Source organism: Pelodiscus sinensis, chromosome 1 (assembly GCF_049634645.1).
Source record: "Pelodiscus sinensis isolate JC-2024 chromosome 1, ASM4963464v1, whole genome shotgun sequence".
Classification (NCBI taxonomy): Eukaryota; Metazoa; Chordata; order Testudines; family Trionychidae; genus Pelodiscus; species Pelodiscus sinensis.
Genome location: NC_134711.1, coordinates 93916647 through 93938683, shown reverse-complemented (window position 1 = coordinate 93938683; position 22037 = coordinate 93916647). Strand labels below are relative to the sequence as shown.

Sequence of the window (22037 nt, the reverse complement as noted above, 5' to 3'; positions counted from 1 at the left end):
TCATCTACTTCCTTATGTATGCATGATCAAAAGAATAGAGCCAATAGAAACTATCTGTCTTGGGTTTTCACCTTATGGAGGTGCCTTGACATGGAGAGTGCATGGGCTAGCTATAGGAATTCACAAGCCAAGCTGGGAACTAGAAGTTGATTTGTTAGTTTGGGGATATCTTTCTACTCAGTGCATGATCCATCCTGTAATTCAGAATGGGAAGGGCAGAGACACTGGTAAAATTCATCTTTGGAGATGGCTATCCTGTTGATGACAGCAAGTTAGTTGAAATATGCCCAGAGCATCTAGTCGTAGTGTTGAGTCACCACTACAACAAACGTGACACTTAAGGCTACGTCTACATTGGCATGATTTTGTGCAAGAACTCTTTTGCGGAAGAGTTCTTCTGCAAAAACTCTTCCAGAAGAGAGCGTCTACACTGGCATGTGCCTTTGCACAAGAGATGTGCTTTTGCTCAAGAGCATCCGTGCCAGTGTAGACGCTTTCTTGAGCAAGAAAGCTCTGATGACCATTTTAACCATAAGGCTTTCTTGCGCAAGAAATTCATGTTGCCTGTATACACTGGCCTCTTGTGCAAGAACAGCTGCGCAAGAGGGCTTATTCCTGAGCGGGAGCATGATCGTTCTTGCACAAGAAGCACTGATTTCATACATTAGAACGTCAGTGTTCTTGCGCAAGAACTCGTGGCTAGTGTAGACAGGCATAAAGTTTTGGCGCAAAAGAAGTCGCTTTTGTGCAAGATCGCACCAATATAGACACAGCCTTAGGGTGCTGCAGTCTAGGATGGGAAGGAGATCTGTGGTATCCATGGATAGGGGACATCCCCAATATTCAGTAGGCTGTTCCTTCACCCAGGCCTGCTTTTCTCTTCTCACTACTTCATAGAGTCACCTCTGGCTTGTCCTCCCTTCTTGGGCTGTGTTTGTAAACTTTGGGATCATTAGGGAATTTCGAAGAGGTCACACCGAGCAATGGGAAATGGATCCCAGCTATCCTCCATTGAGTTCTTTTCTTGCCTCTGAAAAGTGTCTGAGCAGCATGGACTTGAGTCTCTTCCCAGGAGGGTCTGAAGAGGTTTCCAGTCATGTCCCAGAATCATGGACCAAGGTAGGCAATCTGCCACTCTTGCCCAGAGGCACCATAATTGATATGCTACCTGAAAAATAATGCAGTCTGTTGGGTATGTATGGATTTTCCCATGAATGTGAGAAATCTAAACCAGTTCTAAGACTAGATGTCACCGAAGTAGCATTTGCCCATACCCTAAGGCTGTGTCTAGACTAGCCAGTTTTTCCGGAAAATCAGCCACTTTTCCGGAAAAACTTGCCAGCTGTCTACACTGGCCGCTTGAATTTCCGCAAAAGCACTGACGATCTCATATAAGATTGTCAGTGTTCTTATGGAAATACTATGCTGCTTCCGTTCGGGCAAAAGTCCTTTTGCGCAAAACTTTTGTGCAAAAGGGCCAGTGTAGACCGCCCAGATTTGTTTTCCGCAAAAAAAGCCCCAATTGCAAAAATGGCGATTGGGGCTTTTTTGCGGAAAAGCGCATCTAGATTGGCACGGACGCTTTTCCGCAAAAAGTGCTTTTACGGAAAAGCGTCCATGCCAATCTAGACGCTCTGTTCCGAAAATGCTTTTAATGGAAAACTTTTCTGTTAAAAGCATTTCTGGAAAATCATGCCAGTCTACACGTAGCCTGAGAATATTAATTCCTCTGCCAAGTTTGGCCCTGTCTTTATTGGGACTACAAAGGGCTTTGGGTTCAATTCTGTGGGTTTACTTGGAGTCTCACCTGCTTGGCCAAAGAAGCATCTTGAATAGTCACATTCCATCATATGGGCACTTCTGACATAAATGCCTGTTGGCCACAGTGATAACATGCCACAGGCCATCATGGCTATAGGGACAGTAGTGGTCTATGGGAAATCTGGAACTATGAGGTCCCTTTTTCTGGGCATGGGGGACCATGCTAGGGGTAATGTTTCAGTTGTATTGTAGTTATAGTCTTTTGCTACCTTTCTAAGTGGGGCCAGCTGACTGAGAAGCTGTTCTTCCCACACCTAGGCACTTCATCCTCCAAGAACATCTCCATGGCTTCCACAGTGCATCTGGGCTGAAACCATTGAAAACAGGTTTGTACCACTATAGGGAGAATATGTTCCATGAGCTCCACTACTGTCTTGACCTCTGGGTTAGCCATTGGGTAGCCAAGCCCAGGAGCTATTGAGTTACTGCCCAAAGGTGTTTTCCATTAGGCTATGTCTACATTGGCATGATCTTGCACAAATACTCTTTAACGCAAGAGTTCTTGCGTTAAAGTATTTGCACAAGAGAGCATCTACACTGGCATGTGCCTTTGCGCAAGAGATGTGCTTTTGCGCAGGAGCATCCGTGCCAGTGTAGACGCTCCCTTGCGCAAGAAAGCTCTGATGGCCATTTTAGCCATCGGGTTTTCTTGCACAAGAAATTCATGTTACCTGTCTACACTGGCTTCTTGCGCAAGAACGGGTGCGCAAGAGGGTTTATTCCTGAGCGGGAGCATCATTGTTCTTGCGCAAGAAGCACTGATTTCACACATTAGAACATCAGTGTTCTTGCGCAAGAACTCCCCGCCAGTGCAGACAGGCAGCATGTTTTTGCGCAAAAGCAGCCGCTTTGGCACAAGATCGCGCCAATGTAGACACACCTTAGAGAATAACTCCAACCAAAGTTTCTTTTGATAAGGTTCTACAGAGCAACCGAGGCAGTCCCCGATTACTGCCCTGTGCATTGCATAAGATTCTGCCTCATCCATGTTGAGAGCCTGATAATCTGCTTGGGGACAGATGTGCCACCCAGCAATTCCTCTGCCAGCCTACTGTGGTAGCAATACACTCAAATATGGGCAGGTAGGCGTCAGAATTATCACTGCTGCCCATTTTGGTCAAGGTAAAACTGGATGAAACTCCAAGGCAGGCCTCCCTTCTGTGGCTGATCCCTTGTCCCATTGGCCACCATGAGAGCAAGTGAGGCCATTTCCACCTAGAACTGCCTGTTTTGCTCAGTCTCATCAAGATGGCTTTCCTTCAGGTGTTGCTGAGAGGCCAGGAGAGCCTCCTGGCATTAGTGTTTCCTTTCATTCTCCACATTCTTTTGATTTACCATTAGAGTATCTCCTCCATGGTCCTTCTTGATGGAGAGGGTATGACGGCACGTTGGGGTTTTCCCGTCTCCTGCACCCCCGTAATGGCACGGACAGACTCCACCAGCCAGTAGAATAGAGGGAGTTTATTGCTTTTCCAGAATACAGCACAGCACAGATGTAATCTGGTTACAGGGAAGGCCTAGGATGCCTCAGCCCCCCCCCCCCCTTGAGGTGGGGGATCCTGTGGCCCTAAATCCCAGCTCATTGCCTAGGCTGCTTCCTCCATGATACTAGCCAGAAACCTAACTAACTAACTCACTTCCAGCCCTGCCCCCAGCCAGGGCTCCACTCCCCTTCTTCCCATTGTTCCGCTCCCTGGGAGATAACTCGTCAGACAGGTTTGAAGCCCCCTTGCATAATGACTCATCCTCTGCCCTGCTGGGCCATGCTGCAGTCAGCAGCCAGTGGAGGTCACTCACAACCCAAGCCTAGCAACCAGCAAGGTACAGAGGGTGCAGAGCAAAAGGTGCCTAGGCTGTTCAGGTGCCACATATGAAGAATTAGGCCTACGTTATCATACCCTCTTCCAGCTCCACCACGGCTGGTGCCAGTGCTCTTTCAGCTGAGCCAAAGCTGTAGGGTCAGATCCCAACCTGGGTCAAGCCTGCCTGGAGCCCACTCACAGAGTTCAGGCAGAGTAGTCTCTGCTCCCATTAATTGCTGGGGTTTTTATTACAAGCCTTCCTAATGAAAAGATCAAAAGTTTCACAGGCTTTCCTCACAAAGCCTGGATTAAGATTAAGCCTCTTCCCCACATCCAAATTTGTCCCTCACCCTACAAGTTTATCAACCAAACCTTCCTGGCTTGTTCCTCAGAATCCTGTGTGCTAACAGGGCTTTCCCCCACACTCCCCTCTGTTTCCTGGAGTTGCTCTCACCTCTAGCAAGTACTACTGCCCCTTCTCCCATTCCCTGCTCCTCCTTTTCTGAGGATCAGTCAATTAAGTTGCCATCCTTTCCCCAGGTATAATGGGTGGGGCTTAATTGGCCAGCTGCAAGCCTCTGACCCCAGACAAAAGGTAAGGCAGGGAGCTGAATCCATGCACTGACCTATCCCCCATTATTGTGTGGTACCATCATAGAGAAATTACCAGGGACTGCTGAAAACCTTTGTTCCTGGGCTGGTGCCTAAGGACCTGGCAGGCTGCAGCTACGTGCACATTCAGCAGCATGTGGGTGGGTATGGTTGGAGGTTCTCTTCCTAAGAACTGATTTGTTATTCATAGAGATAAGGGGTGTAGATAAGGCAGGAGACTATTACAGAGCAGGGTAGTAGCAGTAGTGTCAGAATGCAGTCTGTGGAGAAAGTGGTCAGAAATACAGGAAGCAAGTTGAATCACTGCTTTTAGATGGGAAATTAGCAATGCCACTGGGTTGATCCAGATCAAAATGAAGTTGCAAGCCATGTAACATTTGCAGTCTGATTTTAAGTTCTAGATTAAAATCAACAAGCACTCCTAACAGCTGCACAGTGTCTCAGGGAAAGGGATGCTATATCTCAAAGGAATCATAAAAATTAGGAATGTAAAAACCCTATTTGGTTAACCACTCAGTCCATCTTTGTTTAGCAGGAAACGCTGAAAAGGGGAAATGTGCTTTTAAAAAGTTAATGAGAGATAATAGGAATAGGATTAACAAATCTCTCACACACATGATCATGCACACAGGTCTTTTTTGGAAAGAGAGAGAATTTGCAATTTGGAATATGCAGGAAGTTTAGTGGAGGGGGGGGCCTTAAAAGACCTTCAATAAACATAAGATCCACCCCCTTGGTAATTCTTCCACTGTCTCTGACTTCGAGGGAGGAGTGAGTCAATTATCTGTGAGTTCTGCAGAAGGAAAACCTACAACTTACAGCTGCTGGGAGAGAGAGACAGGGAGAGAGGAAGAATCATTAGACAAATTTTAAAATTTAAAGAAAAAGCAAAGCCACCTCTGTACTGAAAAGGGAGCATTTTTAAACAAATCTCAGATGAGAGGGAAACCCTGCTTTACCTGCCAAGATTTTTGTGCAGTGCAGGAGTGAAGGTGTACTTTCAAACCTACTATCATAAGAAACTCCCAGGCCCCCCTCCTGAACCCGAATGTGCTTCCCCCCCTGCAGTATGGGTCAGCTGAATGCACATACCAGCCTTGGCAGCTAGGTGTCGCACCAGAGGCCAGTTCCAACCAAATGAGTCTACAAATTACAAGTTGCAAGAAAAGCAAGTGTGAGTGGGAGACCTAGAGAACTGAGATTATCAGGAGAAGAGCAAACCTCTTCAGAAGGGAAAAACTACCTCTGGTACAGAGAGCCTACCTTGGATCATGTCAGTCTTCTGACCCAATAAAGATCACTCATGGGGGACCAGCTGCTGGATCACTCTGGTCTTTCCCAGTCCAGCTAGGGTCCAAAGCGGTCAAGAGGAGCCCAGCCCAGCGACTTGGGATCCAAAAAGGATCAGCAACACATCTGATTAAAACCATCAAGACAGATTTATCTACAGCACTAAGATTCAGGATTTCTCCTCCACACAAAGAAAGGTAAGGGAGAGGCACTGGACCTAGCATTAAAGCAATAGAGAGAAAAATACCTTCCAAAAGTAACAGCAGTGTGCATGAAAATGAAAGGGACTCCAGGATTTTCTAATCAATGACAGGTCTCTAATGCACAGTTTGGTTTGCTTCTGCCTGTCTTTTTTTAGCCAGATGCAATAAATCTTGTAGGACTAATGTATATAGAGATAAATACTGTAACTGCTGACTGTAAACAGTGGCACCTTTGAGTGCTTTTGTGTATGTTCAGTGGTAAGGAGAATACTGCATGTGGTAATTCTCGTAATTTGAGTACTGAAAGCTAACAGCAAAAGCTCCCGGTAGCAGGTTTTCTGTCTTCATTATTCTTTTTTCTGTGACTGGTACATAGGATCAGACTTTCAAAACCTGATTGGAATTTAGGTATGATCTCTTTAGTGCATGCATGGATTTGCAAAGGCGGGTGCATTATAATGTGGTCTTAAATTTGGGGGGGAAATAGCATTATCTTATGTTTAGAGCAAAGGGATAAGGTCAGGAGACAGGTTTAAGGCTTTTCTTGTCAGTGGCTCACAGTGTGACTTTAGACAAGTCATTTTATCTCTCTGGGCTCTGGTTTCACAGAAATAGGGATAGTAGTAATTATACCCACCTTATGTGAACCATTTTAAAATAATTGGATAGAAAGTGCTGCAAAAGGGCAAAATAATATAAATCGGGTGTTTTATTACCCTAAAGTCAATGCCTGAAGCTAAAGATGCAGCAGGGAACATCTATTTTTAAACCTTCAATAAACTTGAAGCAAGAGACATAGATTAAAATCAGCTGGTGGTGTTTGTTTGTCCTCTTGCAATTGATTTTTACTTTATTTAGTAAAAGTGTGGTCTCCTTCTGTTTCTTCTTTATTACCTTTAATCTTTTCCCGTGTATGGCTTCCTGCATCCCCAAAGGGGCTTAAATGTGGTTTCTTTCTCTGAGTAAAAGAGGAGAAAGGTTTGAGTCTGCCAGAAGCTGTGGTGATGGGAAGAGCATGAAAGACAAATGAAGGTTCCAGGTTGTGCTGCACCCTGCAAGTCAGGTGCACAGTGGAGGCAATTAAGTGAATAACAGCTTCAGGAATTAGAAGGGCTGAAAGAATCTATTTACTGTGTACTAGACCAAAGGCAGGTTGCAAAGCACGGGAACTTCCTTAAAGGAATAATCTGACAAACAGAACCAACTCCTCAATGGCACCATACGATGACATTGTAAATTAATAAAATCTAGCTGTGCTGGGGGAGATCTGCTTCCAGCTGTTGTTTCCCCTGACCTGTGCACAAACACCTCTAAGTCAAAGCCTCAACGATTGAACATAGGGCGGAGGGAGAGAGGCGAGCACGCACACAATAAGGTTTTGTCCTGCTCAGGATGGCAGGTAGTGTAGCCTAGTGATTGGAATTTGAGGCACTCTGAGAATCAGGAGATTTGGATTCTGTTCTTCACTCTGCCATGGACTTGTTTGACCTTGGTCAAATCACTGAGGCGCTCTGTGCCTCAGTTTTCCCGCTGTGAAATGGGGACGATAAAACTTTTCTCACGGGAGTACACTGAAGGAGCCATTAACAGAATATGCTTTGAAATCTCTAGAAGTGGAGGTGCTGTGGAGATGCAAAGGTGTCACTGATATATTGCACCTTTCATGCTCAGTGCCTCTTTAAGAGAAAGGAGAAATGTTAGAGCCCATGTGTATTGGTACCAGGAAAAGATAATACATTTTAGGATAGTTCCCAACTTTACATTCTCCCATGCTTCATCAAGTTTGTTAATTCGCCCAAACTATAAGGCTCCCACTAGTTCCCAAGAAAGAAGCTATTCTGCACACTGTCAACTCTGATTTTTAGGACCTATATGAGAGAAACATTCCTAAAAGTCCATTGCATACAGCTGCATGAGAAACAACCCTGTGCTAGGCAGGACAGACAGAAAGTGGATTATTTTTATTTTCGGTGGAGGAATGTGTGCTGTCACATTTTAGGAGAGAAGAGACAGAAGGTTGTAGGGGGCATGCTATAAAGTGACGTGGCACAGCTGGAGCAGCATGCCAAGTCTACGTGTGTAAAATGAAACTGACAACATCTGTATGCTCCCAACCAGATCCAAAACTAAAAAAATTCTCTTCTTCTCCAGTTCAGTTGTTTGCTTCTTGTTCTCAGCAAGGTGTGAAGGACCAAGATCAGTTTTCTGGTTTTATATAGAATCACGATGGGCTTGGGTCCAGATTTTCTGCTGTACATTGGCCCCAGCTGTGGCCAGATATTCCAGTGCTCAGCCCCCTACAGAGAGCTCTGCTGAACATCTGGACCAATGTTCTAACATTTCCTTCAGCGCTCATCTGAGGAGTGTGTGTTTCATTCCCATTCCCCCCCTTCCCCAACCACTGTTGTGAGCCGCCTCTTATGGCCATTTTATATTATGATCCATTAGGAGAGCCCTGCGCAGATACAAAATTTGTATTCTCATCTGTATCCGCAAAAATGAGCCGCAGATGCAGATACCCATGGATATAAAGTGGAAATTTGTGGATTTGCAGGGCTCTATTCATTAGGTTTGGATAGTCACCTACTTTAATCACTATAAAGCGATTAGCGAAAATGAATGTTCCTCTATGCCCTCAAATACAGACCAGATGATGCACACGTGCATCTTGACATGCCTGTGCTATCATGCAAAATTCTCCCACCGATTGAGATGAGACACTCCCCTGCTTGCTTTCTTGATGGGCTGTATGTCTGTGATTTGCTGCTATTTGCTCAGTTTCCTTTAACGCAATATTTGTGTGTTTATATGATGGTAGCACCTAGAAGGCACAGTTGGGATCAGGGCCCTGTCATTCGGAGTGCTGAATCAAACAGGTTAAGACAACACTGTTAGACTCCCATATTTGAAGAAGGCTACTATCCTCTAACAGTATTCATCACAGCTACATGATATTAGGCTAGATGCTCAGCTAGTGTAACTCAGCAAAGCTCGCTGAAATCAGTGCAGCTACACCTGTGTAGAACAGCTGAGAATTTGGCCCATCACTGAATAATGTCAATCTTCTAGGGAGTATCTGGCAACATTTATTCTGCTTTTGAAACATTTATTCTGCCCATCTTACTAAACAAAGCTCCAAGAACACAATGGGGAAATATCTCTAAATAATTCAGTCCCCAGCCATTTGGTGCACAGTCTGTAGAGCCTGCCTATCAAAGCGTACAAAGGAGAGTACAAGGGCAAGTGAACACTACTGGCTGTAGGTGTTTCTGAGGAAAATGCGTGACTTTGCACTGAGATGGTACAACCCGTTCCAAATTAGTCAAAACATAGGACTGGATTTTGCTAGCCTAGCCTGACTCAGCACTCACATTGACACAATTGGACTATACTACGTGTGCAAATGTTACATCCTCCTGACAATATTTTAGACAGTAATCCCCATTGAGTCTAATGTAGATTATAATTTGCCTTTGGGACAAGCACTGCTTTTCCTTTTGTGCTTCTTCTAGAGCTGAGAATGCTGTCAGTGCTCAATAAATAACAATAATAATGAGTAGTAACGTTCTGTTGTTGCCTTAAGCCACAACACAAAGTCTGTAGGGATGCTGGTTCAGACTTCATACAGGCTTCTTTATTTGCAATGACTATTTCTTTACTTTTGCTTAGTACCTAACACATGTAAAACATTTAAATAATTTTCCTGGCATAAATACCAGATACATAAAGGCATGGGAGATTAAATTCACATGGGGGAAAGGTTAGGAATCCAGGGGGGGGTGTGTGTGTGTGTGTGTGTGTAAATTCTCAAAACTTGCTATTCAGTAAACAACACTTACATTAAATAAACAGCACTGTGGGAACTTGATATTTCTTTCATAAGACTCTGGTAACCAAAATAAACTGTCCAAATGTGTAGCTCTGCTTTGACAGATAGTTTTCTACAGCATGCCTGTATTTCTCTTTTCTGTGCTCCACATATTTGATCTAAGAGATGAAAAAGATCTGTGGAATCCATGGTTTTTCTATTGAGATATCCTATATCTGTGTGCTGTGTCAAAATATAATCTCTTCGTCTGTAAACTCACTATAGTATTCATCTTGCACTTTGGTTCTACCAGAAAGCGGCCCTCTTCCCTCACTGTCCCCCATTTCTTTCCAGTTCACTCAATACAGCCAAGACCTGCCAGAACCAAGAACTAATGTGCATGTAAGGAGTGACACATTGATGAAAAATAAAACTAGTTTTTCTACAGCTCCGTCCATGACCAGCCATCTTGCTGCAAAGCAGTAATATTTGAGATGCTAACAGTTTGAGAGTGAAGAGCTCTGGCATTAGAGATTTGTTGGATACAAATCTGGTGCCAAAATCTGAAAAATAACATTTGGGGCCCAAGTCTTTGAAGTTAGTGTCCGATGATGCAATTCTGAACCTACAGTTTGTTGCCTGTGCCAGCACTTTAGATCCTAGAAAACAGGTACTGTGAGCAGCTCCCATTTAAACGTTAAAAAAGGAGTTGCTAGATCTAAATGGGGGATGGAGTGTGCTTCTGGAAACCTCTCTGCTTCATTTAGGAGTCCAAATGAGAACTGAGCTCTTTTGAAAATCAGGCCCAAAATGTCTGTGTGATTTAAACTATGGGTATGAAACTGGAGTCAGAGCTAAAGCCAAGATGGTAGATTAGCCCTCAATGTTCCAACAAGGTGGCAAATTGAAATTCAAAACTTCATATTAAAATATAAATTTCTTCATTTTGACACGACTTAAAAAATTCTCCTTAAACTAGACTAAAAATAAGGCTGTTTCCACTCATGCAGTTTCCTTATGGACCCCAACCTACTAATTAGAACCAAACTATCTTACACCATGGAACAATCCACAGTGCTCTTTGAGATTTTTTGTAAGAAAACCCAGGAGTCTTTACACACCAGTCTCACTCTTCTGTCCTTTCTCTCCACCCCCACCTGCTTTTATTTTGACCCTTTCAGCACCAAGCAATGATGAAGACTCTGTCCAGTGGGAACTGCACCCTGAGCGTGCCAGCCAAGAATTCTTACCGCATGGTGGTGCTGGGAGCCTCCAGGGTGGGCAAGAGCTCCATTGTCTCCCGCTTTCTCACCGGCCGCTTTGACGACCAGTACACTCCCACCATTGAGGATTTTCACCGTAAGGTCTACAACATTCGGGGCGACATGTATCAGCTGGACATTCTGGACACATCTGGGAATCACCCATTCCCCGCGATGAGGAGGCTTTCTATACTGACAGGTGAGAGGTATGGGATGAGAGAGAGATGAGGGGTGTCCTTCTGAGGGGTGGTAGGTCAAGGATCCCATCTTGGATCTCTTCTTGAGAATAACCTTGACAAAGCTATTTCCTAAGAGAGCATTGGTTTATATGGTGAATGAGGAAAAATAAGGGCTAGATATAAGGAATGACTGGTAATAGTATAGATCTTATTATAAAGACACATCTTTTCCCCAGAGACTTTCCTTGACTGGAGCACTCCAGCCATCACCAGGGGGTATATCAGTCACCTAGGAACCAACTTGGAGAAATTCTAAAGTCTGAGTTTCTTTACCTAATTTATTCTCCTTCCCTCAACTCCCACATATTATACACACCGCTTGTTTTGATGTTGTTTTTTTAACTGCAGTGACAAGTGAATTATAAAATCAAAATCTCACCGGTATAAATAACAGCAAGAGAAAGAGGAGGTTTGTCACCCCCATGCACAAGCAATGAAACATGCATGTCAAATATACACCAAGGAATTTTAAAAATGATTTGACAAGGATTTTAGTTTTAAACTGGTGTCCTGCATTTGGACAATTATAAATTCAGTGAAATGCATCTCCCTAAAATCACTCCCTCCACTCTTATTATTTCTGCCTTCTGCTATTAAATACTCCCAGAATTCTCTCTTACCACATTTTGGGAAAATGGCTATAATTACAAGAATGGTGGCTTCATAATGAAAATGTGGATCAGCTAGTAGTTCTGTTGTTTTCAAGTGGGTGTTGCTGTGCATGCATCAGTTCTGAAAATTAGACTGTGGGTGTGTACACACAGATAAGTATAGGGCCAAGTTCATAGCCCACCTGAGTTCAGTACTACAGGCAGTCCCCGGGTTACGTACAAGATAGGGACTGTAGGTTTGTTCTTAAGTTGAATTTGTATGTAAGTCGGAACTGGTACATATTGTAGGGGAAACTCTAGCCAAACATTTCTCCAGAGCTCAGTTTTATTCTCTCTCGCCTCACTTCCCTCAGTCCTTTATTCTCAAGCTGAGGTATCTGCTGAGAAAAGCCGCTCCGCGTCTCCCTGGTCTGCTGGGTGGGGCACTAGCTTCGTGTCTCCCTGGTCTGCTAGGGGGAAAAGCAGCTAGTGCGGGGTTGTCTCACCCCGTTTGTAAGTAGGGATCTGATGTAAGTCGGATCCGTGTAACCCGGGGACTGCCTGTACTTGCATTACAATTTATCCAGTGACACCCTAAGTCTACATTAAGTATTGTCAGCTACCAGAATCTAGATCCTACATGATACAGGGGTCAAACTCCTGGATGTGGGTGGGGAAAGATCTCTTTCTCAGTTGCACATAAACTGCACTTAACAGGTTGTTATTTGCATTGTCTTATATTTATACAAGAAAGATTCTCCCAGCATTATAGTAAAACCAGAGGAGCTATGTCATTTGCATTTTCTTTTGTACTCTGTTTCTCTTGAGCAATGGAAATGCTAGCAGAGCACTGCCTTTTTGGAAGCTCAAACTCATTTCTCAGATGCTCTGAACAGACAGGCTTGTTGGTCTGGAGGTCAAGTGCTGCTCCTGTTCTTGTACCTTAAAAGAGTCAAAGCAAACTGGCGACTGTTCTATCGTCTTGCTACACAGGTGGTGTTTTTCATGACAAATGATCTTGAGAAGGGGGAGGAAGGACTAAGTGACCCAGAAGAATTAAGTCAGAATGTTTTTGAAAAAACACAATGCAAATGGGTAACACCAATGAGTCAAGTGCCGTTTTGGATCAGACAACAGGATATGACTGAGGAAATACTTTGACAATAAGACATTTCTACAGCTATGGGAACAAGGAGGAAGGGGAATCAGAAGGTGACCAGGAACTAGTGTCCTTAGAGAATGTATAGGATTGAAGGGAAAATAAGCAAAGAGAAAGAGGAGGGCGAATGAAATGCATTACTTTTGAAACAGAGGTAATCAGTGTAGGTGAGATAATATCTTTCATTGGACCATCCACTTTGGTGAAAGTGAAATACACCATTCTGAGGTGGATTCTAATGAACAAGTTTTCTGGTTCTCTTTTTAATTACAGGGGATGTTTTCATCCTGGTATTCAGTTTGGACAACAGAGAATCCTTTGATGAGGTCAAGAGGATCCAGAAACAGATCCTTGAAGTCAAATCCTGCCTGAAGAACAAGACCAAGGAGACAGCTGACCTCCCCATGGTGATCTGCGGCAACAAGAATGACCATAGTGAAGTCTACCGCAAGGTACGCTCAGACGAAGCAGAGAAGCTTGTCTCCAGTGATGAGAACTGTGCTTATTTTGAAATCTCAGCCAAGAAGAACACTAATGTGGATGAGATGTTCTATGTCCTCTTCAGCATGGCCAAGCTACCTCACGAGATGAGCCCTGCCCTCCACAGGAAAATCTCTGTCCAATACGGTGATACCTTCCACCAAAAATCCTTCAGAATGCGCCGGGTCAAAGAGATGGATGCCTATGGCATGATCTCCCCGTTTGCTCGCCGACCTAGTGTCAACAGTGACCTGAAATATATCAAATCCAAAGTTCTCAGGGAAGGCCAGGCAAGAGAGAGGGAGAAATGCACTATCCAGTGAAGGGGAGCCACCATTCTGAGTGAGGTCATTGTGTTTGGTGCAGTGCCTTAAAGAAAATGGTTTGAGAATGGGTTCATAGCACCCACCTGATGGAGGATGCCCACTATGGCTATACGGATGGCTCTTCCTCAGACCACCGCAGAATTGCTAGTGTAAATAGTAAACTTCCAAGTTACCCTTGTAAACAGTTGAGGAAATCGGAGGTTTCAAAAATGACCAGCTTCTTTATTTTATAATTAAGTTGCTCTTCGTTCTTCTCCTATCTGAAGAACTTGGACATGTAAAGAAGGATTTGCTTTACGTCTACCCAGAGAGTAGGTCAGTCACACAGAGAAGGCATTGGGTATATGTAAATAACTGTAATTCATCATTCTGCTGAGGAAAAACAAATATGAGACTTTTTTCAAGCACACTTTTAAAATGCTCCAGTTTATTCAACTTCATTCAAAGGAGAATGGTGTTAATCCAGGCTCCCCGGACTGAAGGTGGACTCTATACATGGATATGCAATTCTGACTTGCCAGTAAAATGACTTTTGCTTTCAAGTAGCTTAAAAGGTCTGGGTGCAATGAAATTTTGCTGTACTAGTGGCAATTTCTGAAAGCGATCGACGTAAATGTCACTTTTGTATTTCAGCTTTAATCTTGTTTTTGTTTGTTTTGTTTTTTTAAGTGAAACCAGATGGCAATTGTGTATTTGAAACAAAAACCGTGTCTGTGTTCTAGAATTGCCAAGTTTATTTGGTTTAAGGTTACATAATATGCACAGTAATTGAAAGTGAAATTGTTGTACTGTAAAGCCAACACTTCTGACTGCTATGCTCTCCTTGTGTGTGATTGTGTCTCAAAACAAGCACAATTCTGCCACAGGTACTCTGAATTCTTTATCTTAAATTCTCACTCCTCCCTCCCCTTCCTCCCCACACTCCCATCATCAAAATAGTTCCATCCACCTGTGTTTGACATGAGGTAGACCTGATTTGAATTTTGATTTGGACCATTATAGAAAGAGATTTGGACCTTCCCATGAAATTCAGGGGTGACTGGACATGGGGCATTGATTTTTGGACCAATTCCTCTTGGAACCATCCCTTCAGACCAGAGTTCTCCTTATTAGGTTTCCCCCAATGGAGAATGGGCTTAACCACCACTAAAGTCCTGAGAGTATAGTCCTTGTGCTAGCTCTCTGCATGAGGGTGAATTTCACCACTGTGATTAATCTGGAGCTTAACCACTCTTTCCTACTCTTCCCTTGCCCTGGTCCCTGGCTGCTCTCAGCGTCTTTTCTGTTTCTTGGTGTGTTGGGGCCCTAGGTGCACTCAGAGTGACAGATGAATTCCCTCAGATAGGCGTATGTCGCTTCCATTGATTTAAATGGGAATTGGGCTTGCATAGCTGTGAGCAGAATCTGATTCTAAAACTGTAAGTAACAATCCTACGTATTTTCTTCCTATGAGTGGTTTTCCATCCCTCACATGCTGCCCCTTTATGTATCCATATTGCTGAGGGCTGAATGCTAGCTCATTCTGTAACTTGACAGATGACAAAGAATTATAGGTGTTTGCTAGAAATAGCCTCCGAGAGATCCAATCCTGTCTCCACTTGTCCGTCATTCCAAACTCGCCATGTATCGCTCACAGGTACAACACACAAGTGTTTGACTTCTGGTGCCATGGCAACACCCTATCTTATCAAGTCTCACTCACTCTTTATAAACACATATACTGTTTATCATTAAATCTGATTTATTTATTAGCAGTGTCCTGCCTGCTTTTGCTTTGTACAAGAATTATTAGAAGGGCTGTAAGGTTTTTAATGTAAGACATCAGATGATTTTGAAGAGGGAGCTTCAGTTGAGGGCTTATAAAAGGATTCTGGTTTCCAATGGGAGTATACATCTGACAGGACTATGACAATTCCTCTAGACTTAGTTTTGATATAGACCTGCTGGGAACAGAACATTTTATTCTCTGCGGAAGGGTTCTACACCCTATGTCCATCCCTGCCAGAGCTCTGAGCATTCCACATGTTTTTGACAGCTCCTGAGAAGGGGTTAAGTTCTTTGGGTCACACACCATGATGTTATGCTGATAGCACAAACCAAAGAGGACCTATAGCTCCTCCTGACGACAGGCAGCTAGCTGTGTTCCCCATGTTGCCCCCGTGCAAGGAACCAGCCACTCTCTCTTTCATCTCATGGGCTGAAGATACTTCTACGCCTGCTTGCATTAGATGTGGTCCCTATGATCCTACATCCCCTGCATCACTTCTGACCCATCATTAGAACACAGCAAATACCTTTATTTTTATTCTGTGGCAGTTCTGAAAAATTGAAGAAAAAAATTCATCAGAATTTACAGCCATTTGAAAAAGTTGGAAACTTCTTTTCTGGTCAAATTAAATGTTTCATTCAACCTGAAACAAAACATCAGGTTGATTTTTTTTTCTAGCCTTTTATTTAATGAAAGCAAAAGACATGGAGAGCTAGAGTCATGGAGGAGTCCGTGTCCTCCTATTAACAAGTAGTGTAGTCGGGTGCTCAGCTGGGAAGGGTGACTGAAATCCAGAACAGGGATTTGAACCAGGCTTTTCCCCTTCTACATTAGTGTCCTAACTCTCATACTATTAGCTAAAGAGAGAGCACATACCCCCAATCACTACCACCAGCTCCTCCTCGATATTGTGATTAGTGCCGAACACCCCTTGTGACTTTTTGACAAATTAAAATGGTTTGTTCTGATAATATAAAACGCACAATCCAGGGCAGTATTTAGGGTGTGGCCGGCTGCCCATCCTCAGACTCTGGGCAGCTTTTGGAGAAGCTGAGTCTGTGCTGTTGTCTGGACATTCCAAGGAATGTTGCTGATGGAATTGCTCTCCATTGCTTTGAATCACAACAGGATGGTGATAAACAGTGAGTCTGATCACCACTAATAGTGAACAATGCTGTTTACAGTCCTGGGGGCATCGGGAGGCTGTCCTGGCTAGCTTACAGCTTTAGATAAGAAGATACAATGTGGAAAGAAGCCCAGATAGTAAAGGGCGTGGGAGGAGGGCAGGGTGACAGCAGTCTGATGATGTGGCTGCTTTGGTACGTTCTGCATGAAGGCTGCTAAAGTTTTTAATAATCTGTTAGTTGCTGATGTTGCTGGTCCAAAGTATGTGCGGGAGGCTTGATTGGGAAAGACTGAGGGATGATGCTGGGGGGGGGGGGGGGTGAGAAGGCATGGATGGGATGATGTCACACAAATAAAAGACGATCAGACTGATTCGTAGCTAGCATGCCTGGTTCTTGTCAAGACCTTGTCTGTGGGCCTCCTCGGGATGGGTAGTTGCCATGTAGGAGTGCTGCCATTACACCCTTGAGAGAGCTATTGTTGTGGCATCTGCTGGGAAATGACACCTTTTTTCTTGTGGTAGCCTCCTCACTTAGTTCTTCTGGGCCTATAAAGAAGCATCTGAATGTTTATTTTTGCTTTATTTTTTCAGATTTAATGTTTGTTACCCCTTACGCCCCTCCTTGACAGTAGTGGAATTGGAGACAGGCCAGGGAAGCTTTAGAAATAAAATCATTGTAGTACCCACCTATCTGTATTAAATGGTTTCCTTGAAACATGTCTAAAGTGGGATATAATGTATGTTTTCCCTCTGGTTTCCATAGTGACAGTCTCTTTTCTCTCAGCCCACAATGGCAACAAAGTCAGCAGAAAGTTTGCAGTGGGAGAGGTATACAAAAGCTGATCTTCACCAGTGCCAATGTATATTGTTCTCAGGGAAACACACTGTCAACCCTTCAGGACAGGGGCCAGCCCCCCCTAATATATCTTAACGGATACTTCCAACAAGGTGTGGAGAGAAGCAGAGTGGAACTGCTGTTCTATGTAAATACCAAATTCCATGCAATAACTATGAGGCATGGTGCAGAGGGATTTGCTTTAGTCATGTTGCAGGCCAACATCGTGGGTGGATTTTAGCATTATTGTCCCATCTTCAGGACTCAAGCACTCTCCTTCCTTACAGAGCTGCCAGCTGGTGGGTTCAGGGGATGAGACCTTTCTCCAGGAAACACTGGATGCAGCTGAAAGGCAAGATCATTCTGCCACCCACCTAGAACCTCTCCTTACTCCCCTCCCGCACACACAATCAGAGACTGACGCCAGCATCTGGACTATTCAATGGCTATTAGATCCTGCCTTATTAGATGGCTATTGACAAGGCAGAGGGGATTAGGCCAGCAAAATTTATTATGGGGCTAGAGAGTGTGTCTTTCATGAGGATTACAGAAAGACTAAAAATGTACAAATTAGGCAGACAATCTTTAACGGTGGTGATGGAATGAAAACTTGCTATAGAAGTTGAAGAGGGCAATTGTAATGCTGGCAGGGGAATTGAACCTGGAACCTGTGGAAATCAGCACATGAATGTCTACTGCACGAGATAAAAGCCATCTGGCTTTCAGTGCAGGCTGTAAAGCAGACTTATAATTCTCTCTGGAAGTGGTCTCAGTGCCACTACATGGGTCAGTTCACCACACTCAGAAGGTGTGTGGGCTACATAGACATCAATCAAGAAAATGAATAATTTATTGTTGGCCTCTACAGTATCTGAGTTAAGAAGGGAAAATATTCCTAAAAGTGGTATCTATGTCTATAATCTCCCAAGGGAAGTCATGGAAGTGTTCTTATGACTAGCTAGGGATCAACACTATATACTAATGGGACATGGACTAGATAACAGAATAGGTTATCTCCATCTCTAATGGTACGTCTATACTGCAGCATTATTTCGGAATAACTGACTATATTTCAAAATAACAAAATGTGCGTCTACACAGCAAACCATTATTTCAAAATAATGTCGAGCTGGAGGACTTCTTACTCCAACTCCTGTAAGCCTCATTTCACGAGGGGTAAGGGAAGTCGAAGGAAGAATGTCCTTCCTTAGACTTTCTGCTGTGTAGAATGCACCAAAAGCTGAATTAAGATGTTTCGACTTAAGCTATTCAATTGATATAGCTGAATTCGCGTAGCTTAACTGGACTTTTTCTCTGCTGTGTAGACATACCCTAAGAATGTCTCCATGGTGGAACGTGAGATGCCCAAAGACAGTAGCCAAGAGATCAAACTAAATGAGCACAGTGGTACCTTCTGTTCTTTGATTCTGGAATCTATGAAAAATCTCCCCAAATTTCCCTTCACTTCCAACCCCTTTCCTTCCATCCACTCTCTCTCTGTCATTTGGAGGTGGGGGTCATTCTCTGATCCTCCTCCAAGCAGATCAGTATTACAAGGTAGGCCTAATGGCCTCTACTATGCCCCATTTAGAGAGCATCACAAGAGGAGCTCCGTGAACTATTTGCAGCAAACCATCAATAAATTATGCATGAACAGGCACAGACTCTTACATATATGTTCATTATTCAAAAGTATTTGATCAATGATTTATGCAAATACATTTTAGCCAGAGGGTGGATGGATCATTTAAATTCGATGAGACAGAGGAACGGTGAGATAAGGTCACCACATTTTTCAAAATTAAAAAAAAAGGGCAGGAAATTTTTGTAACCTCTATGAAGGGTGTAAAATACTCAAGTGCTCCATTGATTTTCAATAGATGTTAGGTACCTAAATGCCATTCAGGATTGGGGTCTTAGTCTCTGTGAGCACTGTCCTGCATTCCAGGGGGATTGTGAAGAGGAAATGTGAACAGATTGTGGGGTACTCTGATACTGTAGTGGTGGAGTTTCACAGAAATACCAAAGACAAGCTACCTTCTCATCTGGTGGTCGAGCTGTAATGCCAACAATGAGCGAATGCAATTACATTTCCTAGGAACAATACACAGACTATGGATGTCCTCCTGGCAATCTTGAAAATCACATACATTTAAGTGTTAAAATGAAACCAAACTGAGGCTATATCTACACTGCCTCTTTTTTGAGGAAGAGGCAATGCAAATGAAGCGCTCATTAGCAGGAGTGGCCTGAGGCCAGCTGCGGCAGCTGGCGCCCCAGGCAGAACGTGCAATTGGCACCCCGTGACAATCATCGGGCACCCTGATCACCCCCGTGACGTCATCATCAGGTGCCCCGTTGAAGGCGGCACCCTAGGCAACCTCTGAATCTGCCTATACTCACGGGCTGCCCAGCTGTGGATTGATCCCTGCGCTTCAATAGGCCCCGCGCCAGCCCCGCTCACCCTGCCCTATATCTTCCACTGCTGCCCTCACCTGCTGGAGCCGCCTCTGCCGCTGCCTTTCGCTGTGAGTCCGCAAGAGGCTCTGTTAGCCAGTGGCGCGCGGCGGCAGCTCGTTGCCATGGAGGTGAAGGGTGACGCCTGGCCATGGTGCCCGGGTATCCCTCTGCTCCACCCTCCTGCCCTGCCCAGAGAGGCTGGGGGTGGGACGGTTTCTCCCCCAGGGGGAGCCCAGACCCCCTTTCCCACAGCGCCCGGGGGTAGAGCGACCCACCCGCCAGGGAGACCCCATCTCCTCCTGCCAGTCCCCACCTCCCCCCACTTGTGGGCACAACGTGATCCAGCTCCACAGACAGCGCCCCCCTACACACACGTCCCTGGGAGCAGGGGGAGTTGCCAGCTCCCCCCACCCAGCCAGGAGGTGTTCGAGAGGCTGAAATGGTAATTTTGGCCTGTCTGATGAGTCAGACACCCCTGCCTGCTGGTCCTCCCTATGGCCCATCTGTGCGCCATCCTCCACGTAGCCACACCCTGCCTGCCCCCCAACCCAATTAACCACACTCTGCCTGCCCCCCCAAGTCCCAACACCCACACACTGCCTGCCCCCCAAATCCCAGCACCCACATGCTGCCTCCCCCCAACACCCAATGCTGCCTGCCCCCCCAAGCCTCAACACCCACATGCCCCCTGCCCCCCACACCCCATTTCAACACCCACACTCCACCTGGCCCCCGCAAGTCCCATTGCTGCCTGGCTGTGGAACACCCAACGCTGCCTGGCAAATACCAGCCACGGGCAGCCAAAGAGAATCTACTGTGAGCCAGGAGCGTTTTGTAGGTCTTTCGATTATATCGATTGAAAACGACCTGTGTAAAGAAATGGACTTTACTGACATAATTGAAGAATGTGCTGCCAAAAGAGCTAAACAGCTATAGTAGACTTAATACAAATTAAAATGTTTAATTATTAATGCAGAATTGTGTTTAAGAATGAATTACAATATAATTCAAATAACAATTATCCAACTAAATTAAGTTTCTATCAAATTTACCTGATTCACATTTAATATGAAAAATAGCCTTCAATTTGCACACATGACATCTTTTTTCTATTTTGTCTCCAAAGGTGAGGGGACCACCCCTGCTCATTAGCAACTGCTCCTGCATAATCTCTTCCAATGCTTTTTGCGCAAGAGGTTTTTGCGCAAAAACTAGCAGTGTAGATGGATCCATTTTGCGCAAAAAAAAAAACCCTTTTGTGCAAGATCCTTATGCCTCAAAAAAGGAGGTATGCAGATCTTGTGCAAAAGGGGGTTTTGCACAAAATGGACCCATCTACACTGCTTGTTTTTGCGCAAAAACCTCTGCGCAAAAATCCTCAGGCAGAAATTATGCAAATGAAGCACAAGAAGTTGCTAATGAGCTCTTCATTAGCATACTCTCTGCCTGCAAAAGAGGCAGTATAGCCATAGCCTGAAAGTATAATCCCCCACCGGATCAATGCATAGTGGTGTGTGACCTGGGAGTGGATTGCAGACAGGTTAGAGCCCAAGAGTCTGTAGTTCTGGCGTGATACATAAATTCCTCAATCATCCCCTAGCTGCTTTGGAACCCAAACCTCTAATGAAAACACAAGGTGATTACAAAATAGTGTGTGTGTTGAGAAAGTGACACTGGCTGGGGGTGGTGGCAGGACAGGTGGCTCTCTGACTGGCTGATACAAGAAAGTGCCCACATGCAAGGGGACAGTTTGTTCCAGGCCTGGTGGCATACTGCCAGCCAAAGAAATACAGGTTTCTAAAAAGGAAAATAAACATAGAGTAGCAAAGCGTTCGGCAAAGTGACAGGAAGTTTGCATGATGAGGATGAACTGTTCTCTTCGGACTGAGCGCTGCCGCAGTTCTCAGGCACTTTTCAGGAGCTGCTTTCATCTGGGAGAAGAGAGCCCTCCATTTTGGCAACTATAGATGAGAACAGTTCTAGCCAGGCATGCCACTGACAAAATAAACATTAGCCCCTTACACACAAACACAGTGATGACTCATACACCTTGCGGCGCCATGGATTTAAGTGCAGTTCTACAAGGTCCAGTAATATTATTACTACTAAAAGCCATGGTGTTGCACAGGAATGGGAATTGGGCTCTGTCCACACTCCCTCCTACAACCAATGATAGGGTTCGATGCAAATAAGTAGCGTGAGGATGGTGTTTGGTTGAGTTACCTCTGATATCACAGAGGTCCAGGCCGCTTGGCA

At 44.5% G+C, this 22037-nt stretch overlaps 1 protein-coding gene across 6 annotated transcripts in view; it reads left to right on the top strand.

The window, feature by feature from the left end:
* The window catches only part of RASD2 (RASD family member 2), a 100279-nt gene extending 84939 nt beyond the window's left edge, over window positions 1–15340 (top strand). For 3 of the 6 annotated variants that reach the window (XM_075938012.1, XM_075938016.1, XM_025178929.2), the window contains 2 exons: window positions 10718–10997; window positions 13060–15340. In XM_075938012.1, coding sequence (XP_075794127.1) covers window positions 10727–10997; window positions 13060–13589 — 801 coding nt within the window. In that variant the 5' untranslated portion in view covers window positions 10718–10726 and the 3' untranslated portion in view covers window positions 13590–15340. Of the gene's footprint in view, window positions 1–1070; window positions 1120–2079; window positions 2148–4978; window positions 5723–10717; window positions 10998–13059 lie in introns of those variants that run through there. The other 3 variants (XM_075938021.1, XM_075937994.1, XM_006137957.4) reach the window with 3 other exon arrangements.
* Window positions 15341–22037: the final 6697 nt, after the last annotated feature.